Genomic DNA, 17,884 nt, shown 5'->3' with positions numbered 1-17,884 from the left:
AAGGTACGACAGGGCATAGCTACCTTGTGATTGACAAGTCCATGCAGGCATGCAGTGTCTTTGGGTTCTCAGTCAGCTCCATACTTTATTATCATGAATTATGCCTAGTCTATAAAAAAAATAGCAGCTGCTGAAATGCTCAGCTTGATGCTCAGATCAATGCAGGAGTCACACTGTAGGTGACATCATGGTGGCTACATCAGCTTTGTGTATGCAGCCTGTAGTTTCTACATTCTGTTTTTTTTTTTAAGCCATGTTACTGATTTGATTCAACAGGAACGAGATCAGGAGAAAACAGAACGTTACAAACTTCTCTTATCACACAAGCTGTGAGGCACAGAGGGCTTCGGCTGTGTAAACCAACACAGATCTCTATGAAAACACAGGCTTGTCGCAGGAGGCAAACCTTGTTTGACTTTGAAGCTCGAGACAAAATGGAATAGCAACAACAAATAGACTGATTATCACAAAGTACACACTCTGTCTGGTCCTTCCTACAAAAAAAAGGGGGTTGGGGGGGGGGGGGGGGGGGGGTGTTGTATACAGAGGGACAGGTCAGTTGTTGTTATTGTCCAGACATCACATCCTTGACACAGTTCCCTGACTGTCATGCAGCTGAACTGGGCCACTCCAGACTTTCTTCCCACTCTGCCTCTGCAGATGGCATTGTTTTCAGACACAATTTTCATTGTATCTGGAGTAGGAGGGCATGGAAATTGCTGCTACGGCAGACGCCAAACAGTTTTGTCCTCAACAGCCCTCAGCGGCAGTTGAGTGTGAGTCTCGGGTTTTCTTGCATGCCAAGCTCACTGTCCTGCCCCCACCCTCCACCCTCCACCGCTTCCACTTCTGTCTTCTGGGAGGTAAAGCCTGGATTTCCCCGTTTCCACTCTCTCTAGGTCTTTAACAACTAACCCCTCACTCTCACCCTCTCATTTAGCACCACTCCTCTCATTTCCTCTCCTCTCTGTTAAACCATTAGGCCTTTTTATTTAACAAGCTTCCTCCCCTTCTTTTCCTCTGTGCCTACCTGCACCCTGATCCCTGAACCTTTTCATCGCAGCTTATTTCTCATTGTGTTGTTCACTCTCATTCTCTTGTCTTACCCTGAATGCCCTTATTCTTTTTTTTTTTGTAACTTCAGCCACTTAATAGGAACTGTCAACACTGTTTCCTCATTTCATTCCCATCACTCCCCGCTGTCATCCCCATATCCGAATTTGTGAAGTAGTTACCTCTTTAATGTAATGAGTAGGTACTGCAGAGATATTTAGGGCATTTTCAGATGTTTGGTATTTGCTGAGTGTTCCTGCTGTACTAATTCTGTGCCGTCTGGACCTGCCTGATTGTTCGTTTTGATTACAGGGTCCTCAGCTAAAACCTCCTACCTCGTAGTGAGATACAGAAGGACAGAATGCAACATGTGCATGTTTGTTGTGCGTGGAAAGTGCGTGGAACAGAGGCATTTGTGGGTTTGAGGCATGCACATCTGCATATGTGTGTGCACGTGCTGCTGGTGGCTGCATACCCACACACTGATGTTTATGCAGTACAGTATGCGTGTGTCTGCAAATGCAGGTGTGCACATTTTTTTCTTTATAATGAGCCCTCCAAGAATCTGTGTAGAGAGCCTGACATCGGTGTAGCCTAATTTATGGGACTCTAAAGATTTTCAACTTTCAATGTGCAGCTGCATGGCAAAGCAGCAAAGGGGAAGCGCTACCAAATTACAAAGGTGTCTAGCGTGGGTGTATCACATTAGTGATTTGCCTCCTCGTGACCTTGAATTTCATATTTTTTCCAGTGAGTTTTTATTTTTCTCTTTAATAGACCTGAGAGTCATATGCTGCACTGAGGTGCTTGCACTGTTAGTGATTTACTGTTTTCGGGGCCTCTGTGCAAACCTTTCAAAGCTTAAATGTTAAAAAGAATTCCCTTTCCCCTCCCTGACCCTCCCACCGAGTTACAGCAGATAATTCACTTAATGGAGGTGCTTTATCACATGCCATGAAAGAAACATTAGAAATACAGCTTAATGTTTATCCATCAGAAAAGTGCAATTGCATGGATAAGACTGATCAGCTTACCACCTGACATTGTAATAAATGCTGAACCAGAGAAGGACACGCACGCACACAGGAATTGTGATTTCTGAAAAGAGTAGCAGATGACGGACCATGAAACACTCAGCACATCATCAGGAAGCAACCTTGTAAACAGGAAAGAGTGGGAGGAGGCTCAGCATATGATCTATGCATTAAAATGCAGAGTAGAGTACACTGATATATGTGTAATAAATAAATATATGATATATTTATTTGGTTTAATACAACATCACTGAGACTGTAATCATTACCATTATGTGTCTTTTTTTATCCCCCAAAGTCTGCATTGTTGTCGCCTACATTGCAGCAGTGCAGTCTTTGTTCTGGGTGAGCTGTACTATTGACAATATGTCACGTGGTGCACATGCAGTTTAAATGCGTGTATGATACTGCATATTAATTTCCAGTCTTCCACAAAGTATTTCTTAAAATTTTAAAAAGATGGCCTGGTTCATTTTTGTGCTCAATGTTAATCAGAGAGCAGTTCACAGCACGATAGGCCTACGTGGTTTTCATCAGACTTGTTTCAGTCCTGTCCCCTGTGAACCAGGATAGGGAGGAGGACCTGGCAGAGGAAAGCTGCTGTATACAGCCTCTTGGAACTGAACAAAACCAGGCATTCCTCATGGAGGTGTTTATACTCCACAGCACGGTGTGGTCCATCCTCACTGTATCTGTGACTGTCTTCAAACTGTCATCGTCAGCAGAGTGCTCATCCAAAAGAAATAAAATTACATTTTAGAGGGAATGTTGAAACACTGTAAATTGTTTGGTTTGGCCCTAGAAAATATGCCCCATTTTTGGCAATGATTTCTATAAATAATAAATAACAAGTTGCTAACACTGAGAACATTTATTTCTTTTAATCAGTGGCAGTTTGTCTACACTGATTTAGTTAAAGCTACCTACAAACTTGTCACTGGAGATCAGACACATTTTTACATCCTTTGTTCTGAATCACACGATATACTGCAGGTTATGTGCTGATCAGCCGAGCCAGAAACATGCCCTGACTAATGCTAATATTTTGGCTCAGTTAGACACTGAGTGATGTCTGCAACAGGCCACGTGTTGATACTGTCTGAGAGAGTTTTGTTCTGAAAGGAAATTAATGCATGATTTTTCAAGTCATTTTTTGGCACAGTTATGCCAGGTTAACCCCCACCCCCCCAAACCTGACCTCAGCTTGTGACTGAAGTCAAAGATGCCGTCTGAAACAGTACATTTCAGTTGTAGATGCAGAATTATGTGCTTGTAAATTGTCCTCACTGTAACAGCAGGGTTTCAAACATCAGAAGTATTGATGTTGGCTCTGTGCCAGAGGCACTCTGAACCTTTGGAAGGCAGAAAATGGCTGACTTTGTCTTTTTTCTTAAAGATAAAGCACTTTAGGTCTGGGCTCTTTCTCCTCTCTCAAACGTGCACCCCAACTGAAGTTATTTTATTATTTGTAAAAAAAACCAAAAAAACACTAAATCTATTTTGCCACTTTGCATATCCCTGTATCTCTTTCTGTCCTTCTCGTCACGTATTTCTTTTTTTTAATATCTTCTTTTTTTCCCAGTCCTTGTTTCAGTGGAGTGCATTCCAACAATTCTTCACTGTCAGTCACTCTTTCTCCCATTCAGGCCTGTTCTTTAGCTGCTGTTGACAGATCTTTGCTGAGACACGAAGGCCTTTGAGCTGCCACTACTCTGCCAAACTGGTCAAGAGCCACACTCGGGTATTTCCACTGAGGATAATACGACAAAATAAAAACAAAAGAAGAAACAGTGATGTGTTTTTCTGTGTTGAAGTCTTTGCTTTATACATGGATCCCTGCACCTTGCTCCATCTAGCCTTGCCTCATCTTTTAATCTCTTTCAGCCACATTCCCGCTTCTGGGATTTGGGAAACTCGAGAGCCGGGGTGAGCGGTCATAGTTGACTTCCCATTAGCCCATTCAGCCTATATGATCCTGCGGTATCTCGGAGACACGCGCTGGAGAGAGTCTATCCCCACGACTAATTGAGGGTCAGTTGTCTCCTCTCTTGTCTGTGACGCATGAGACAGCAGCCAAAAGCGCACCTCTGTATAACCACACACACACACACACACAAACACACCCACACACCCACACTGAAGCCCACACCATTAAACACATGCTCATGCACAAACCCTGGGCCCTTTTGTACAACACAAATAGACAAGACTCATGTTTTTCATCTTGAAAAGCTGACTGAGGGAAGTGTGGGGGGGGGGGGGGGGGGGGGGGGGGGGGGGGGGGGATCCAGCTATGCGATTACTGCGTCAAATTAACCACTAAAGCCTCACAGCTAACGGCAGAAAAACGCATGAAATCAAATGCTGTCATTGTTCGATAGGAGATTAGTTCACGGGCTGTGACCTTCTCCGGAACTTCTGAAAAGCTCTTAAATATTTGAGCGAATTCTGTCATTTCTCACTCCATTCTTAAGCATAGAGGCTCCTCTGTCCTCTGTTCATGGTGAAAATGGTGTCCAGCTAAGGGACACTGAGTGTGTGTGTGTGTGTGTGTGTGAAAGAGACAATATTTTAGGGGTCGTGATCTGCTCCACACAACGGTGCTCTAACACGCACGGATGCTCCTTGCATGCATTTCATCTACACATGAAAGATAGTGTTTGCTTGCATGCATCAGAATTTTACTTTCCAAAGATAAATAAATATATGAATACATATGTTTGTAAATCTGTAGCTCTGTCAGAGATAAGTGTGTATAAGTAAGAAAGAAATGTTTCTCTTTAAGTTGCGTCCAGTGTAGAGAACGCTGGATGGTTGTCTCTCAGTGGGATTATGGTGAAATGTTGCACTCGCAGGTGTGTGCGTGTCTGTGAAAGTGAAAGACCGCAGTGGTGAGATATGAATGCATGTCCTCGGTGGGAAAATCCCTACCTCTAGTCAAGAACCTGCTCCCCCCACCATCACCTTCATCCTCTTTTTCCCTCTCAGTCTCCACCTCCTTTTTCCCTTCTCCTTAGAAACCAAACACAGCACCACACACTGTTTTGGGAGCAACCTGAACACAAAATTTGTGCTCATATAATGGCTGATGCTTGAAAAACAAAAGGAAGTGCAAAGTAAAAAAGCAAAAACCAAACCAACCAACAAATGAAAACATCATAAACTCAACTTCTGTTGTTATATTCAGAGAAATGATTCCAAATGCTGAAATCAGCCCATGGCTTACAGATTATGGTATCGGAAATCAAAATCACACTTGTCTCACAAATCATGACAACATCAGTCCATAATACCTTTTCCACTCTTCCTCTGTCCGATCTCTGTGTTATATTACTCATCATAATCTTTCACCTGTGTTGGACAGTCTGGGTTTCTTCGTTTTGCTTCTCTGCCATGAGGACTCTGCCATGGAGTCACCTCTTCACCTCATCACATTTAATGAAGCTGACAGCTGAGAACCTCTGAGGCATCTCTGTTTTTTAATCTGTGGACTCTGATGTCATCTAGCTCAATGGCGCACCTTCCACTTCTTAGAAATTGCTGGGCCTCTCTTTCTCCTTCTGGTTAGAGCCAGTTTGCACTGTTACACTGGTGTATGAAGTTGTCATTTTTTAAAATTTTTTGCAGCTTCCTGGAAGTGCCTTCAATTTTTAGAGCCTGGTAAGTTTCATAGAAATCCATGTACAGCCTCATACAGACACCAAACAAGCCAAATGCATTGCCTCTTTAACCACTGCAGCTATTTTCACCTGTGCTAACATCATTAGAAAAGGGGTTTTCTGCTGATCAATCATCTTTTTAACATGATAACCTTGCATGATGCAACACATGTGCCACTGGGACACAGGCACTATTATGTGGCTAAAAATCATGCATCATTTTATGAAGGAGGATTCCACTGGTAGATAAAAAGGTGCTTTACAAAGTTACACCACACATTTGAGCAGATATGTACATATACTGTATGTAATTAAACATAGTCAGTGTCTTCACATACAGTAACTTTTTACATGCAGTTTGATAATTTTCCTTTACGTCACCGCAGTTTCCTGAACATCGCATTGCACTGGTATCCAAAGTCACAATTGTTACCTCGTACTGCCAGCAGCCTTGGCCAAACGTGTGAATATGAAATGAGTGTAAATATAGCTCCATAGCTCATGCTGTTTCCTCCGTCGACTCTTGTTTGAAAAACAATGGCATCCTATTATTCACAGGGCCGTGACTGACCTGAAAGAAACGACTTTGCTAACTGTGCGGGCATTCAAAGCTACAGTGATGTCTTTGGTCAGAAAACCCAACGGTTTTTATCCTTTTCAAATATTTTTTCTATTATATGAAAACTTACTTGCTCTTTTCCTCGGTCACATAATATAACAAGTCTTTTGAAGTCCGTAAAAGGTCATCTACCTAATATGCTATTTGCTATTTTTGGACCTGCGAACTCACCACTGGGCATTGTTCAGAAATGTCCTTTAAACATGTGTGATCATCAAAAGGTCAGAAATCTTAGAATAACTCCTGTGATATTTAGAAACACCTTTTATTTGCTGAAAACCTTGCTGATGCTGGTGGAGGTGATGCTGATAATACGAAGAGTCAGTTGGCAATGGCAGCTATCCCTGTGACCTCTCTAGCAAAGCATCTGCATAAAGGTCTGTTATACAACAGACTAAATTAGGGATATGGGTTATGCATAGGTAACATCATAGTGACATCCAACACTGACTAAAGAAAAAGGCTTCATATATAAGGTAGTTGTAAAGCATAACAGCACAAGTCTTATATTGTCCTTTATGATATTAGTGGGTTTTTGATAGCCTGCTAATGCATTCATGTAGAAGAAGCAAGTGGTAACTTTTACTTTATATAATAACAATAAGAAGAAGACACAACATATTTGATGATGTGATTAAATGCATAAAAAGTTAATCCAAAAACTAACTAGTACCCCTAGCTTTAAAATAAATGTAGTGCACAAACATACATTTTCTTTCTGAAATGTGGAAACATTGAAACAATAGCTTAAGTACCACTAAATGTACTCAGTTACTTTTGTTGCCTACCACCATTAATGAAAGACCTAGTACAAGTTTTAAGTGTGTTGTAAAATTTCATGTCACAAGGAGGGGAAAAAGGCCCGGCCTCATAAATATCGGCATAAATGATTCATGGTTGAGGAAATATTTCTCAGAGTGGCTGCTGCCAGGCAGCTGTTAGTGCACAAACGTGGCTTCCAGCTACTTCTTCGGACAGGGGGCAGTAGAGAGACCGCAGATGGTGAAAATCTGCTCTCCCCTTCACCACCACCAACAACACCGCTGCGTAATCAGTCAGGTCCAGGGGCTGAAGCGCACCGAGCCACACAGCGGTTTTCGTGTTGATAAGACTCCTTGGAAGAAGAGAACCGCAAACTACCTTCATGCGACGTTATTTCTGCCTCTAAGCTGGACTTTTGGGACACATTACGGTTAACGAGGAAGAGACTTTTGACAGTCGGGAAATGAGAATTCAAATGTATTTTTAATTTATTGCTTTTTAAATTAATTTGGAACACACTTGGAATAATTTTTTTAACTTTCCTTCCTTTCTGAATCTCCTGGATATTTTTCTAAAGTGTAGACTTTTGTTGCTTGGAAATGTGTTTCGCTAAAAAGTCCTTTGTTGAAATATTAGTCTCTTCGTTTGCACTTTCAGCGGAAAACGCACACTTCAGCGCAGCAAGGTGAACTTAACTGAGTCAACTAAACAGGACTTTGAAGACTGAACTAAAAGCAGGAGGTTTATTGTCTGTCTATATATTATTATTGTTATTATTTCTAAGAGGGACTTGGAAAAAAAAAAGTTTGCTGCAGGTGAGCGGTACTTCTTCATCTTTTGTGGACATCTCCGCTGTGGGACCGCAGTGTGGACGGACGCTTGCACGCGCGCGCAGGTCTCTCGCGCTTCCATAAATGCCCGGTCCGTCGAAGAGGCTCGAGGCTGGGCAGCAAGATGAGCTCGTGGGTACAGCTGCTGCTCGCGGTGCTAGCGGTGTGTCTGCGGTTTGGTGTGGCCGAGGTGAGTTCAAATCAAAGTTTTAGAAACTTTTCTGATACTTCACAGGTATTAGTGGTCCTGGTACACTAGAAAAATACCACACCAAAGCCTGAAGTCACAAGTTTTATCTAACAGGATATAAAATACAGCAATGTTATGCAAACTTTTTTAAAAAGAATGTCTTTAATATATAAAAAAGTTAAAAAAAACAAAACAAAAAACTCGAAGCATCCAAACATTAATGGGCTTATATCGCCTCAGTATGGATTACATTGGGTTGTATTTTATTCACCTATTTGCAACCTTAATTTTCAGTCAGATCCACACAACTGAAGGCACGGAGAACACGCTATTCAGGTTATGTGATTCTTTATAAGGAAAAACTCTCGAATTAGAGCACCTGCTTCAGTCTCCATTTAATTAAAACCAAAAAGTCAGTGTTTGTCTTTCCCTCACCGCTTCTGTGTGAGGTGTCGTGTTCGTACAGAAGATAATTGTTATTCCTCCCATTAAGTGGCGTTATGAATGGACGCCCAGGGGCAGACACATGCGGGGGTCGACCTCTGTGGGTGATGTGCAAGGAAACGGGCGCTGCCATGATAGGCTCATCTACAGCTGGATGCTCCACGTGGTTTAGTGACGCATTCCTGGATACGGTTCCAGATGTTAAAGTCAGCCAGCGCATCCATGCATACAATAATGTTATACAGGCAGTGTCTGTACTTTTTATGTCTTTATTGTGAATATATATTTCTGCTTATTTTAATCAACACCTTCTGCTGCCTTGCAGCATGTTATATTCCAAAACAATGTCTTAAAAACAGGTGAAAAATCATCAAACAGTAATAAAATATAAAAGCAGAAAAGATGGATAAAATCTGGTGAGGTCAAACAGGAAGACTAAACTTAACCGTGGGTCTTGTCTAGGTCAAGTCTCACTTGAAGTCTCACTTGACCTAGACAACAATATTGTTGTTGTTATGTTCATTTTAGAACAAATCCTGTCCAGTTTTTTGCTGATATGAAGTCTGATTTTATCAGTCTTCTGCTTCCATACAGATTTCATCTGTGTTTCTGACCCAGGCAATTCATGTCATGTCAATGGGGTTAAAGCACACATAGTTAACAAGTCAATCGTGGGAAGCGAAAGCTTAAACAGTGTTTAAAAAAGCAAGAAAAAAGGCATGACTGTTTGAGTTAGTTTTCTTTCTTCTGAAAGGTTGGTATAGTTTGGTCCCAGAATAACTTATGCGCATCTGAAATGAAAACAATGTACAAAAGAAGCAAAGCTGCAAACACAATAGCTCTGCAACTGCTGAACTGCACTATATGATATATATATATATATATATATATATATACATTGTGAAGCCCCTGAATCTTAGAACATTTGATTGGTGGTTTCATTTTCCTTCTTTCAGTCACTCCTGTGCAGTACATCTATAAAATCTTCCATCATTATGACCGCCTCACATAAAAGTACATTTTAAATCTGCCGATGATGGTTGACTTTAAATTCCTGTCGTCAAGCTGTCTTTTCATTCCTCAGCTTCTGCAGGCACCACATGTAAAAGAAAATGCGGCTTTGACAGGGTGTTTGAGGGAGAAAGTCACAAAAGCTTTGAAGGTATACAACCTGGAAATCCCCACGTGTAATTTTAAAGTTTATGGCATGACAGCTGGGAAATCATAGAGACTGTAAGTTCACTTATGTTCTTTATTAAAAGAACTTCACCAGAAAAGAATCTGCTGGTATATGAAGTGGTAGTATAAAGCTGTAATGATCATATACATGCAGCCGAGGACCTCCAGAGGAGAATTTAGTTTTAGCTACATTGCATTGGGCTGCTTTCCAAACTCTAATGCCAATTATGACAGTGGAATTAATTAAACTCACAATTCCTGGCACGTGCCCATATTGAGCACGTGTCAGCATACTTTCAGGGACTACATGTGAAACCTCACATACGTGCTTATGGCTGCTGCTGCTTCGCCAGCAGCAAACTCGACCCCATAATTACATACAATTAGATGTTCTCTCTCCTCCTCGGCTTGCTGCAGCCGCTGCCTGTACCTGGCATTCTTCAATGTGTCCAGTAGTTCTCCAGGGGATGGTGAGTTTCTTCAGGTGATAAATACTGGAGTATGTAAAGTTTTGATTTTTTTTTCTTCCACATTTAACAACTAGAGGGTAGTTCAGGTATAAAAACACAGTTTGGTGGCCTTTTGTGTTCTTGTAGATTAACAGCTGTCAAAGACAAATGCTTCATCAGCAGAAGCCAATTATTCAAAACAGGCTAACTGCTCCAGTTGCAGCTGGATGTTGAGACAGAGTTTAATCTTTTCTTTAAGAAGCATGGACTTTTTATTCTTTTACAAATTAATAAGGCACTGCTGTTCCTATTAAAATGAAATTCGACTCAGTATTATTATCTTTTTTTATGCTTCTACCTACAGGAAATATGAAGTGCACCAAAAAATGGTGCTTTTCCTAAATCTTGATATATTTAATCTCACCTTCATGCCATAGTTGCTCATTAATCATTATTAGTGTGTGTTTACCTATTCTGCCAGTCCAGTTTGCATCTGTTTACATCTGCTTTGTTTATCAGAACTGAAATGTTTATTTAATATTTCCTGCTCAGACGCAAATTGTCATGACAGCAGGCACCACCGTGAACAAAAGCACACGTCCTATAATTAACATCAGACACAATTAGCCAAGCAGGCAGGTTTGCTCCATTGGCAAAAGAAGGAAATAAGCATGATGACTCCTCAGGGGCATCGGTAGCTCCGCAAGAGAGATGTGAGTGTAATACAGCAGGCATTTCCCTGCTGTATTATTTCACTGTCTGAAAAGCCAACCAACAATGGGGGAATGTCAGTGGCAAACAGCATGGGCAGGGTGAGAATACTCATGCATGAATGGCCGTTTCCTTTTTTCTAAAACCTGCATCCCACTGGGATTCATTATATTCTTCAGGCCTTAAATTAATCTGCATTAAAACAAAAGTTTATTTCCAGATGGATTTGTGTAACGATTAAATATTCAGTGAACTGCTGCATGAGCCTGACAGATTTGCTCTCTTGGTCATTTTCGTTGGTTCCATTCTACCATGAGATGACAAAGCAAGTGAACCTCATTTACAGCACTGAAGTCAGTGTAAGGAAGTGCCTCGACCCACGGCTGATCCTCATCCGTTTCAGCCCGTCTTTAATTCATCTATTATTCCTCCTTTTTTTTCAGATGCACCTCCCTTCTCTCATCCTCTCTGTATCACTCCTTCCCCCACTTCCTGACTCCTTCCTTGCTCTTTTGACCCCTAAATGTTAGCAGATGAGAAGACACAACGCCAATAGTCATTCACCGTGCTCTTAGTGACCATTGTGTGTCCGCTTTGGTTAATTCTCCCCCCTCTTTAGTTGCCTCTTACCCATTAATGACCAGAGGGGTTAAATTCGTGGACTCAGAGTGTAGGGCTGTTTTTGTTTTTTTGGGTTAATACTAAGGAAATATTTGCCCAGACCCACTGTTTTCTCAGAGAAAATAGCTTTTATCATTTTGATGTTAAAATCAAATCCGATTTATTTAAAAAAAGAACCATAAATGAATAATTTTATCACAACACACACTATGAGCGTAATAGTGTAGTGGAGTAGTGTGAAAATTTATACGTCAATACAGTTTATTCATTCATCAACTTGAGTGCCACCATGTGCCACCAGACTGCTTAAGCGCTGCTTGGCACAGATCCTCCAAGTCTCTGGAAGTCTACTGGGGGGAACGGATGACCATTTTTCTAAAGAAAATTCTGTCATTTGGTGTTTTGATGATGGGGTTGGAAAGCACTATATAACAAATTGGTCTAAATTCTAACACAATTGTTCCAATGAGTTGCACACAGGTGACTGCAAAAGTCGCCGCAAATGATTGTATATCATTTTCATAGTTATCAAATAATTAGGTGAGCGCTATGGGTGGAGAGAGTAGGCATCCTGAAATTCCATTACAAATGTTTCATCATAGGATGACGGCAATCACTGAGAATTGTACTCATGCTTTGCTCTAAGGCAAAACGGGGATCTGAGCTATCAGATCCCCTCATGGTAGAGGTCAAAGGTTCGGCTTTATCTTTAACTTTCTTGCATGTAATTATTTCTGTGTTTACCATGCAGTAACAATTCAGTGTAATTGCATGTAGCTGTAGATGTTCCGTGTCAGCAGATTCATGTTCTCAATCTGTTGTTTGGATTTTTGTTTATGCTTTGGTAACTATGATCAACTGTTTTTAAACCGCTGCAGAATGGAGACAGTGTTGGAAAATCTCAAGTAGTTATTCTTGTAGCCAAGTGTACTGGCGATAATACGTCTAAATGTCATCTTCTTTTGCGTTTTCCAAAATCATGTTCACAAACAGTCCAGAACGATGCATCTCATGATCTCTTACATACCCATGTGTTTCAGGAGGACGCTCTGCCTGCAGCCCTGGTGGAGCTGGTTAGAAACAGCCCCATCTCCTCAATAGAAGACCTTCAGCTGCTGCTGCTCTCTGACTCCGTAGGTAAAGACCAGAGCTTTCTAATATTATTACTTTGAAACCAGAGTACTAGGATTGTTGTTATGGAGTGTAACTGAGTTTTTTCCTTCAGTCTTTAGTGAGATTATAAATTTTACTATGGACAGAACCAATTTCAATTACACATAACCAATTTAAGGTTCCTTAAAACATTTTTTATTCTGTTCACAAAACCCAACCATCTTGTGTAGCAGTGCAGTAGTGTTGCTTCTACTTAAAAATCTGCCTTTTAAAAAAATATCTGTAGCTCTTTCTTTAATATATAATGACAACAGAAAAAATGCTGTGGTTTCACAGTGAGAAGCAGATTTTTTTATTGCACACATTAGCACATAAAATAAAGGCAAAACATTACACTTGATCAAAAAGGGAACTCTAACTTAGATAACATTTAGTTTGAGAAAGTTAAAGTTATGTTGTGCAATAATAAGTGGTTAGTTATTTGACCCTAATTGAGATATCATCAGTAATAAAACATAAAGCAGCATACATGATGCCAGAAACACACACAAGAACTATTAGATTTATAAAAGTGTAATAACTGCTTGCCCTTGGGCTGCGTCCCTCATTTCATGACTCAAATTTGGCATCAGCTACGCCCACATCCTCCTTCGTCTTTCTTTTTGTCATCGCGTGATGCTCGTGTGTGTAGCATACACCCACATGCACAGACACGAGTTCATGTTTTATCTCTATACATGCAGAGGGCGCTAGAAGGTCTTAGATTACACTATTATGCTTGGTGCAAAAAAATGAAACATTCATAATTCCTTTGGGATGCCGACATAAGCCAAATGCTGTATGTGCTTTCTGTTTTCAGATGAGGAAGACGAGACTTCTGCAGCCAATGGAGGTCACAGACTACCAAGAAGCCTCGGTGAGCCCCTTTCTCACCCCCAGCTCAGCAAACTTTTTTTTCAATCAGTATAACTTAGAAGACATTTTTTTTTTTGTGATCAAGAAGTAAATTTACTGTATATGATAAAAAAGACGTATTATCCTCATATGGCTGTTCACATCTTCACAAAAATTCTTCCAAGTGCTTCATATTCATGAAAAGATGAATAGACGGTTTTAGTGCCGGCATGCATAATTCCTGATTTTCTTCATGAATGTAGCAGCACTTCATCCTGTTCAGTGTTCAGTCAGCCTTCCTGTGAGGTGATTAATGCGACAAGTATGGTTTCAATGATACGGTTAAAACCCTTCCCATTAAGTGCTTTTTTCTTGTTAATATGATAAAGCAGATATCTGAATTACTAGTGATTAATCACTAACAGTCTGAGTGACTGTGAGATACTAATGGGCCTATGCTAATCTTTGTGTAAAATATGCTCAATATCTTATATGTCGTATATCTCGGCAGAGTCTGATGAGAAAGAGTTCTAGCATGTTTTCTCATTTGTAGCTGCATGCTTTGTGTCTGCAGCTATTAAAATCACCCTTAAGTGTCAATATGCAATACTTAGAGGTGATCTCAATAAAACCGATAAAGTGTCAGTGACAGAAACTTGTATTTTGCATCATACATATAGACATGCAGACATGCTAACTGAATCAGGGGCTGAATGAGTACGCTTAAAGGGACTGAAAACAATTAGGGAAACGCTCAGTTTCAAGCATCTTAAAAAGGTTTACATTTCTGTGGCTGATCATGAGGAGGTCTGGATGCATTTTAATCATCTGTTTTACTAATTGGGTCAGTGAACACATATACACAAAGGAAAATGAGTTTCTGAAGGTGATGGCTAGCGTGCTTTATATATTGATTGAATAATTTTTAAAAAATATTCACGTTCTCTCTGAGCCTCCATAGTTTGCCTTTGGGTGCTTCAGTTTCAAGCATGCTTGCCAGTTTAATTGGTGATTATAAACTGACTGTAGATGTGTAGGTTTATGTTATCCATCTGACAGACTGGCAACCTGGGCTAGGCCACACAGCTGCCCTAAGTTTGATAAGTCATTAAGAAAACTGATGAATTTATGCATTGATGGATGTTTTAAATATTAATGCTAACACCACTTCTACCATAATACTTATGCTCACTCATATCTCATTGCTCAGACGCCCAGCCAGCCCAGCAGGCTCTGTGTAAAGTCCGAACAGAAGTGGTTGAGGTCACAAGGGCGATGTTGGACCGGAGCAATGCTAACTTCCTCTTGTGGCCACCCTGTGTTGAGGTGCAGCGCTGCTCTGGCTGCTGCAACACTAAAAGCTTGCAGTGTGTTCCTGTTGTCACACACACAAGATATTTGCAGGTAAACAACCACACACAGAGCTATATAAATACATGCATGCATGCATACATTTGTCCTGTTCTCGGAATTGTTTCCTGTTACTCCTGTCTTATTCTCAAATTCCCCAGGTTATGAAGGTTGAGTACATCAACAAGAGACCCACTTATGCTAAAGCAGTGGTGTCAGTTGTGGATCATGTGGAGTGCAGATGTCAGCCTGCTCCTCGTCCCCCAGTGCACAAGAAGAAATCCTCTCGTAGGCAGCACGGCCACCTGCATCGAAACCAGACACTTAGCCAAGGACACGCACAGGGACAGGTGCACATGGAACTCTGCATGCTATCATCATTTTTTAAAATGAAAAACCTGCTGTTTATCATAGCAATGCAAAGCAAATACAATTTTGATTTATAAACATAACTGTATTGGGACCTGTGGACTGCAGTGAATTTGTAGCTGACTGTAAGTGGATAGAAGTGAACTGGATTTTGTTTCTTTTTTTTTTGTTAAGGTTAAGGTGCATTCCAAGGATGAACTCCATCAGTTGGATGAGCTCAAAGAAAACCAGAGGGCCCACTTGGAGGATCTCCTGGAGCAGCAATGGAGCCCCAGAGGAGACACCTTCACTCAGCCTGGAGAAGGATACAGTCTTGCTGGGGAGAACACTTCCCACTCTGGAGAGGCTGTTCTCTTTGCCCCACACTGGGCTCATAACATCAGCAAGCTTACTGAGACTAAAGAAACTGAGAATGTGGAGAGGAAGGATGGCGTAGTCTCAGATGACAACAAAACTGCTTCCTCAGTGGATAGTGTTGGAACTGAGATAAAGGACAAGTTTGCAGAAGGTGGGGACGGGTTGCACATCATCAACACTGGAGGCAAAGTTAACGAGAGAAACGAAGAGACACAAACACACAGCCCATGGCAAGAAGACAAAGGCAAATATTCAAAGAGCCATACAAGTGGATTCTCTCAGCACGTTACTCCTCAAGCAAAATTCAGTCCTACTGTGGAAACCAGTACTAACACAGTTAGGCGCAGGTTCCGACCCACCAAAGAGCCAAACCCTGAACCTCGTGACCAGGAGAGACGGAGAGAAAATGAGACTCCAGACGAGGAGAGGATATTACAGATTGCAGAGGCAAAACTGGAAGAGGAGAGAAAAGAGCTTCTACTTCTCCATAAAAGGTTGGACCAAGAAAAGAAAATACTGAGACAGCAGCAAATAAAGCAAGAAGAGGAAGAAAGGCAGAAAGAAAAAGAGACAGACAGTCAACAACACCTACATGGTAAACATCACCACCATCTCCAAACTACAACTCAGAAACCAGGTAACAGAGATTATTGAGCATTAAAAAAAACAAACTGTCAGACTAAAACAGTATAGTTAAATGAATCAAAAGTATATTTTATCACAGGAGTGAGAGTAATGGACTGTAACTAGAGTCAGGACTACTTCAGTTAACAGAAGACATGTCCATCTGCAGTAATTTATGTTTCACTGGTTGGCTCAGTTCTGGGACTGCCCTGTCTTTCATGCACATATGGTGAAAGCATAAGGCCCTTCTATTGGCATACATTTAAAGCACAAGACCGATTGCTGCTTAAGTCAAACACAGCATGCAGGAGGAGGAGCTGGGATGGAAGTGGGTTGTAAAGCGGCCTGCAGATAGGCAGCAACTATAGACAAGTTAAAGTAACTTAAATAGCAGACCCTGTATGAAGGCTATCAACAAAGTCCACATCTAGTGTGAGCTGGCACTGATATCAGCAGATCTGTCATGATAGCTGAGTTTGACTTTAAGATCTGCTTCAATTAATGTGATGCACAAAATTTGGTAATTGTCTTTAATACAGTATCTACTCTTACAGAGACAACAACATTGACAACTACCACGCGAAAGCCACCAGCTCCTACAGGCCCCAGACTCCCAGCTCGACCACAAAAAAGAAAAAAGATGAGGAAGAATCGCAGAAGGATCAGTAAGGCAGCTATGAGAGCAATGCTAATGTAGAACTAAAGTAAACCCAGGTGAGTTCATAGAATGTGAAAAAAATAATCACAAAAGAAAAAACAAGGATAATTGTGCTTTACAGTTTTTTTGTTTTAAACCACTCCTTCCTTTATTTCCCACCTTAGGGACACAAAGAGAACATGGTGCATTTTTTGGATAACCCAGAGAAGACACCAAATGGACTTCCTTTGTATAAGTATTTATTCATTTGTCAGTAACTTGCTCATCCCTTGAGATCTCCTCAGTAACACTACTAATGACTGTCTGGTGAACCTCTACCTATACTCGGGAGTAAAGGGGAAAGGATAAAAAAGGAGTGTAAATAAAAGGTGGACCTTCTTGAGAGAATGCTTGCCTCTTTGACAGCTGATGGTATAAAGCAACAAGTGGCACCCAAAGACTGATGAACTGTGTGCAAGCAGTGTGCCTGTGGGAAAATGAAACTGCATCGCTGTAGAACTGTGGAAAATAGTGCAATTTCAAAAGTCTACTTGGAACCTTGTCTTGATATCAGCAGACAGAAACTGCACTTAAATGTTGACAGAGGCGAGTCTAAAAGGAGTTTGTTGCTGAAAGCCTGGATTTTGTGATAACCACAGTCACATTAGACTAAGGAGTATATCTGGTGTAAAAATTAACACTCCCCCCATGCACACACACACACATGCACACACACACACACACACACACACACACACACACACACACACATACAAACCCCCCCCCCCCCCAAAAAACAAAACAAAGCCTAAGTATATCTGTATATACACCAGAGTATATCTGGTGTAAAAATTAACACTCCCCCCATGCACACACACACACATGCACACACACACACATGCACACACACACACACACACACACACACACACACACACATACAAACCCCCCCCCCCCCCAAAAACAAAACAAAGCCTAACTCAGTTTTT

The 17,884-nt window shown here is 41.1% G+C and overlaps 1 protein-coding gene across 2 annotated transcripts; it reads left to right on the top strand.

Annotated features, from left to right (window-relative positions):
• Window positions 1-7,331: 7,331 nt before the first annotated feature.
• pdgfbb (platelet-derived growth factor beta polypeptide b) lies at window positions 7,332-17,658 on the top strand. Of its 2 annotated transcripts, XM_030736041.1 has the most exons (8): window positions 7,332-8,147; window positions 12,592-12,688; window positions 13,524-13,580; window positions 14,769-14,962; window positions 15,070-15,258; window positions 15,452-16,271; window positions 16,813-16,972; window positions 17,081-17,658. In XM_030736041.1, exons 1-7 carry the CDS (start codon window positions 8,082-8,084, stop codon window positions 16,953-16,955), a joined length of 1,566 nt encoding a protein of 521 aa, XP_030591901.1. In that variant the 5' UTR covers window positions 7,332-8,081; the 3' UTR covers window positions 16,956-16,972; window positions 17,081-17,658. The 2 variants fall into 2 exon arrangements, with proteins under 2 accessions (XP_030591901.1, XP_030591902.1); XM_030736042.1 differs by lacking the exon at window positions 7,332-8,147 and having other exon boundaries at window positions 12,622-12,684.
• Window positions 17,659-17,884: the final 226 nt, after the last annotated feature.

Source organism: Archocentrus centrarchus, chromosome 8 (assembly GCF_007364275.1).
Source record: "Archocentrus centrarchus isolate MPI-CPG fArcCen1 chromosome 8, fArcCen1, whole genome shotgun sequence".
Lineage (NCBI taxonomy): Eukaryota > Metazoa > Chordata > Actinopteri > Cichliformes > Cichlidae > Archocentrus > Archocentrus centrarchus.
The sequence above is the reverse complement of the archived record's forward strand: the minus strand, read 5'-3'. Positions and strand labels throughout refer to the sequence as shown.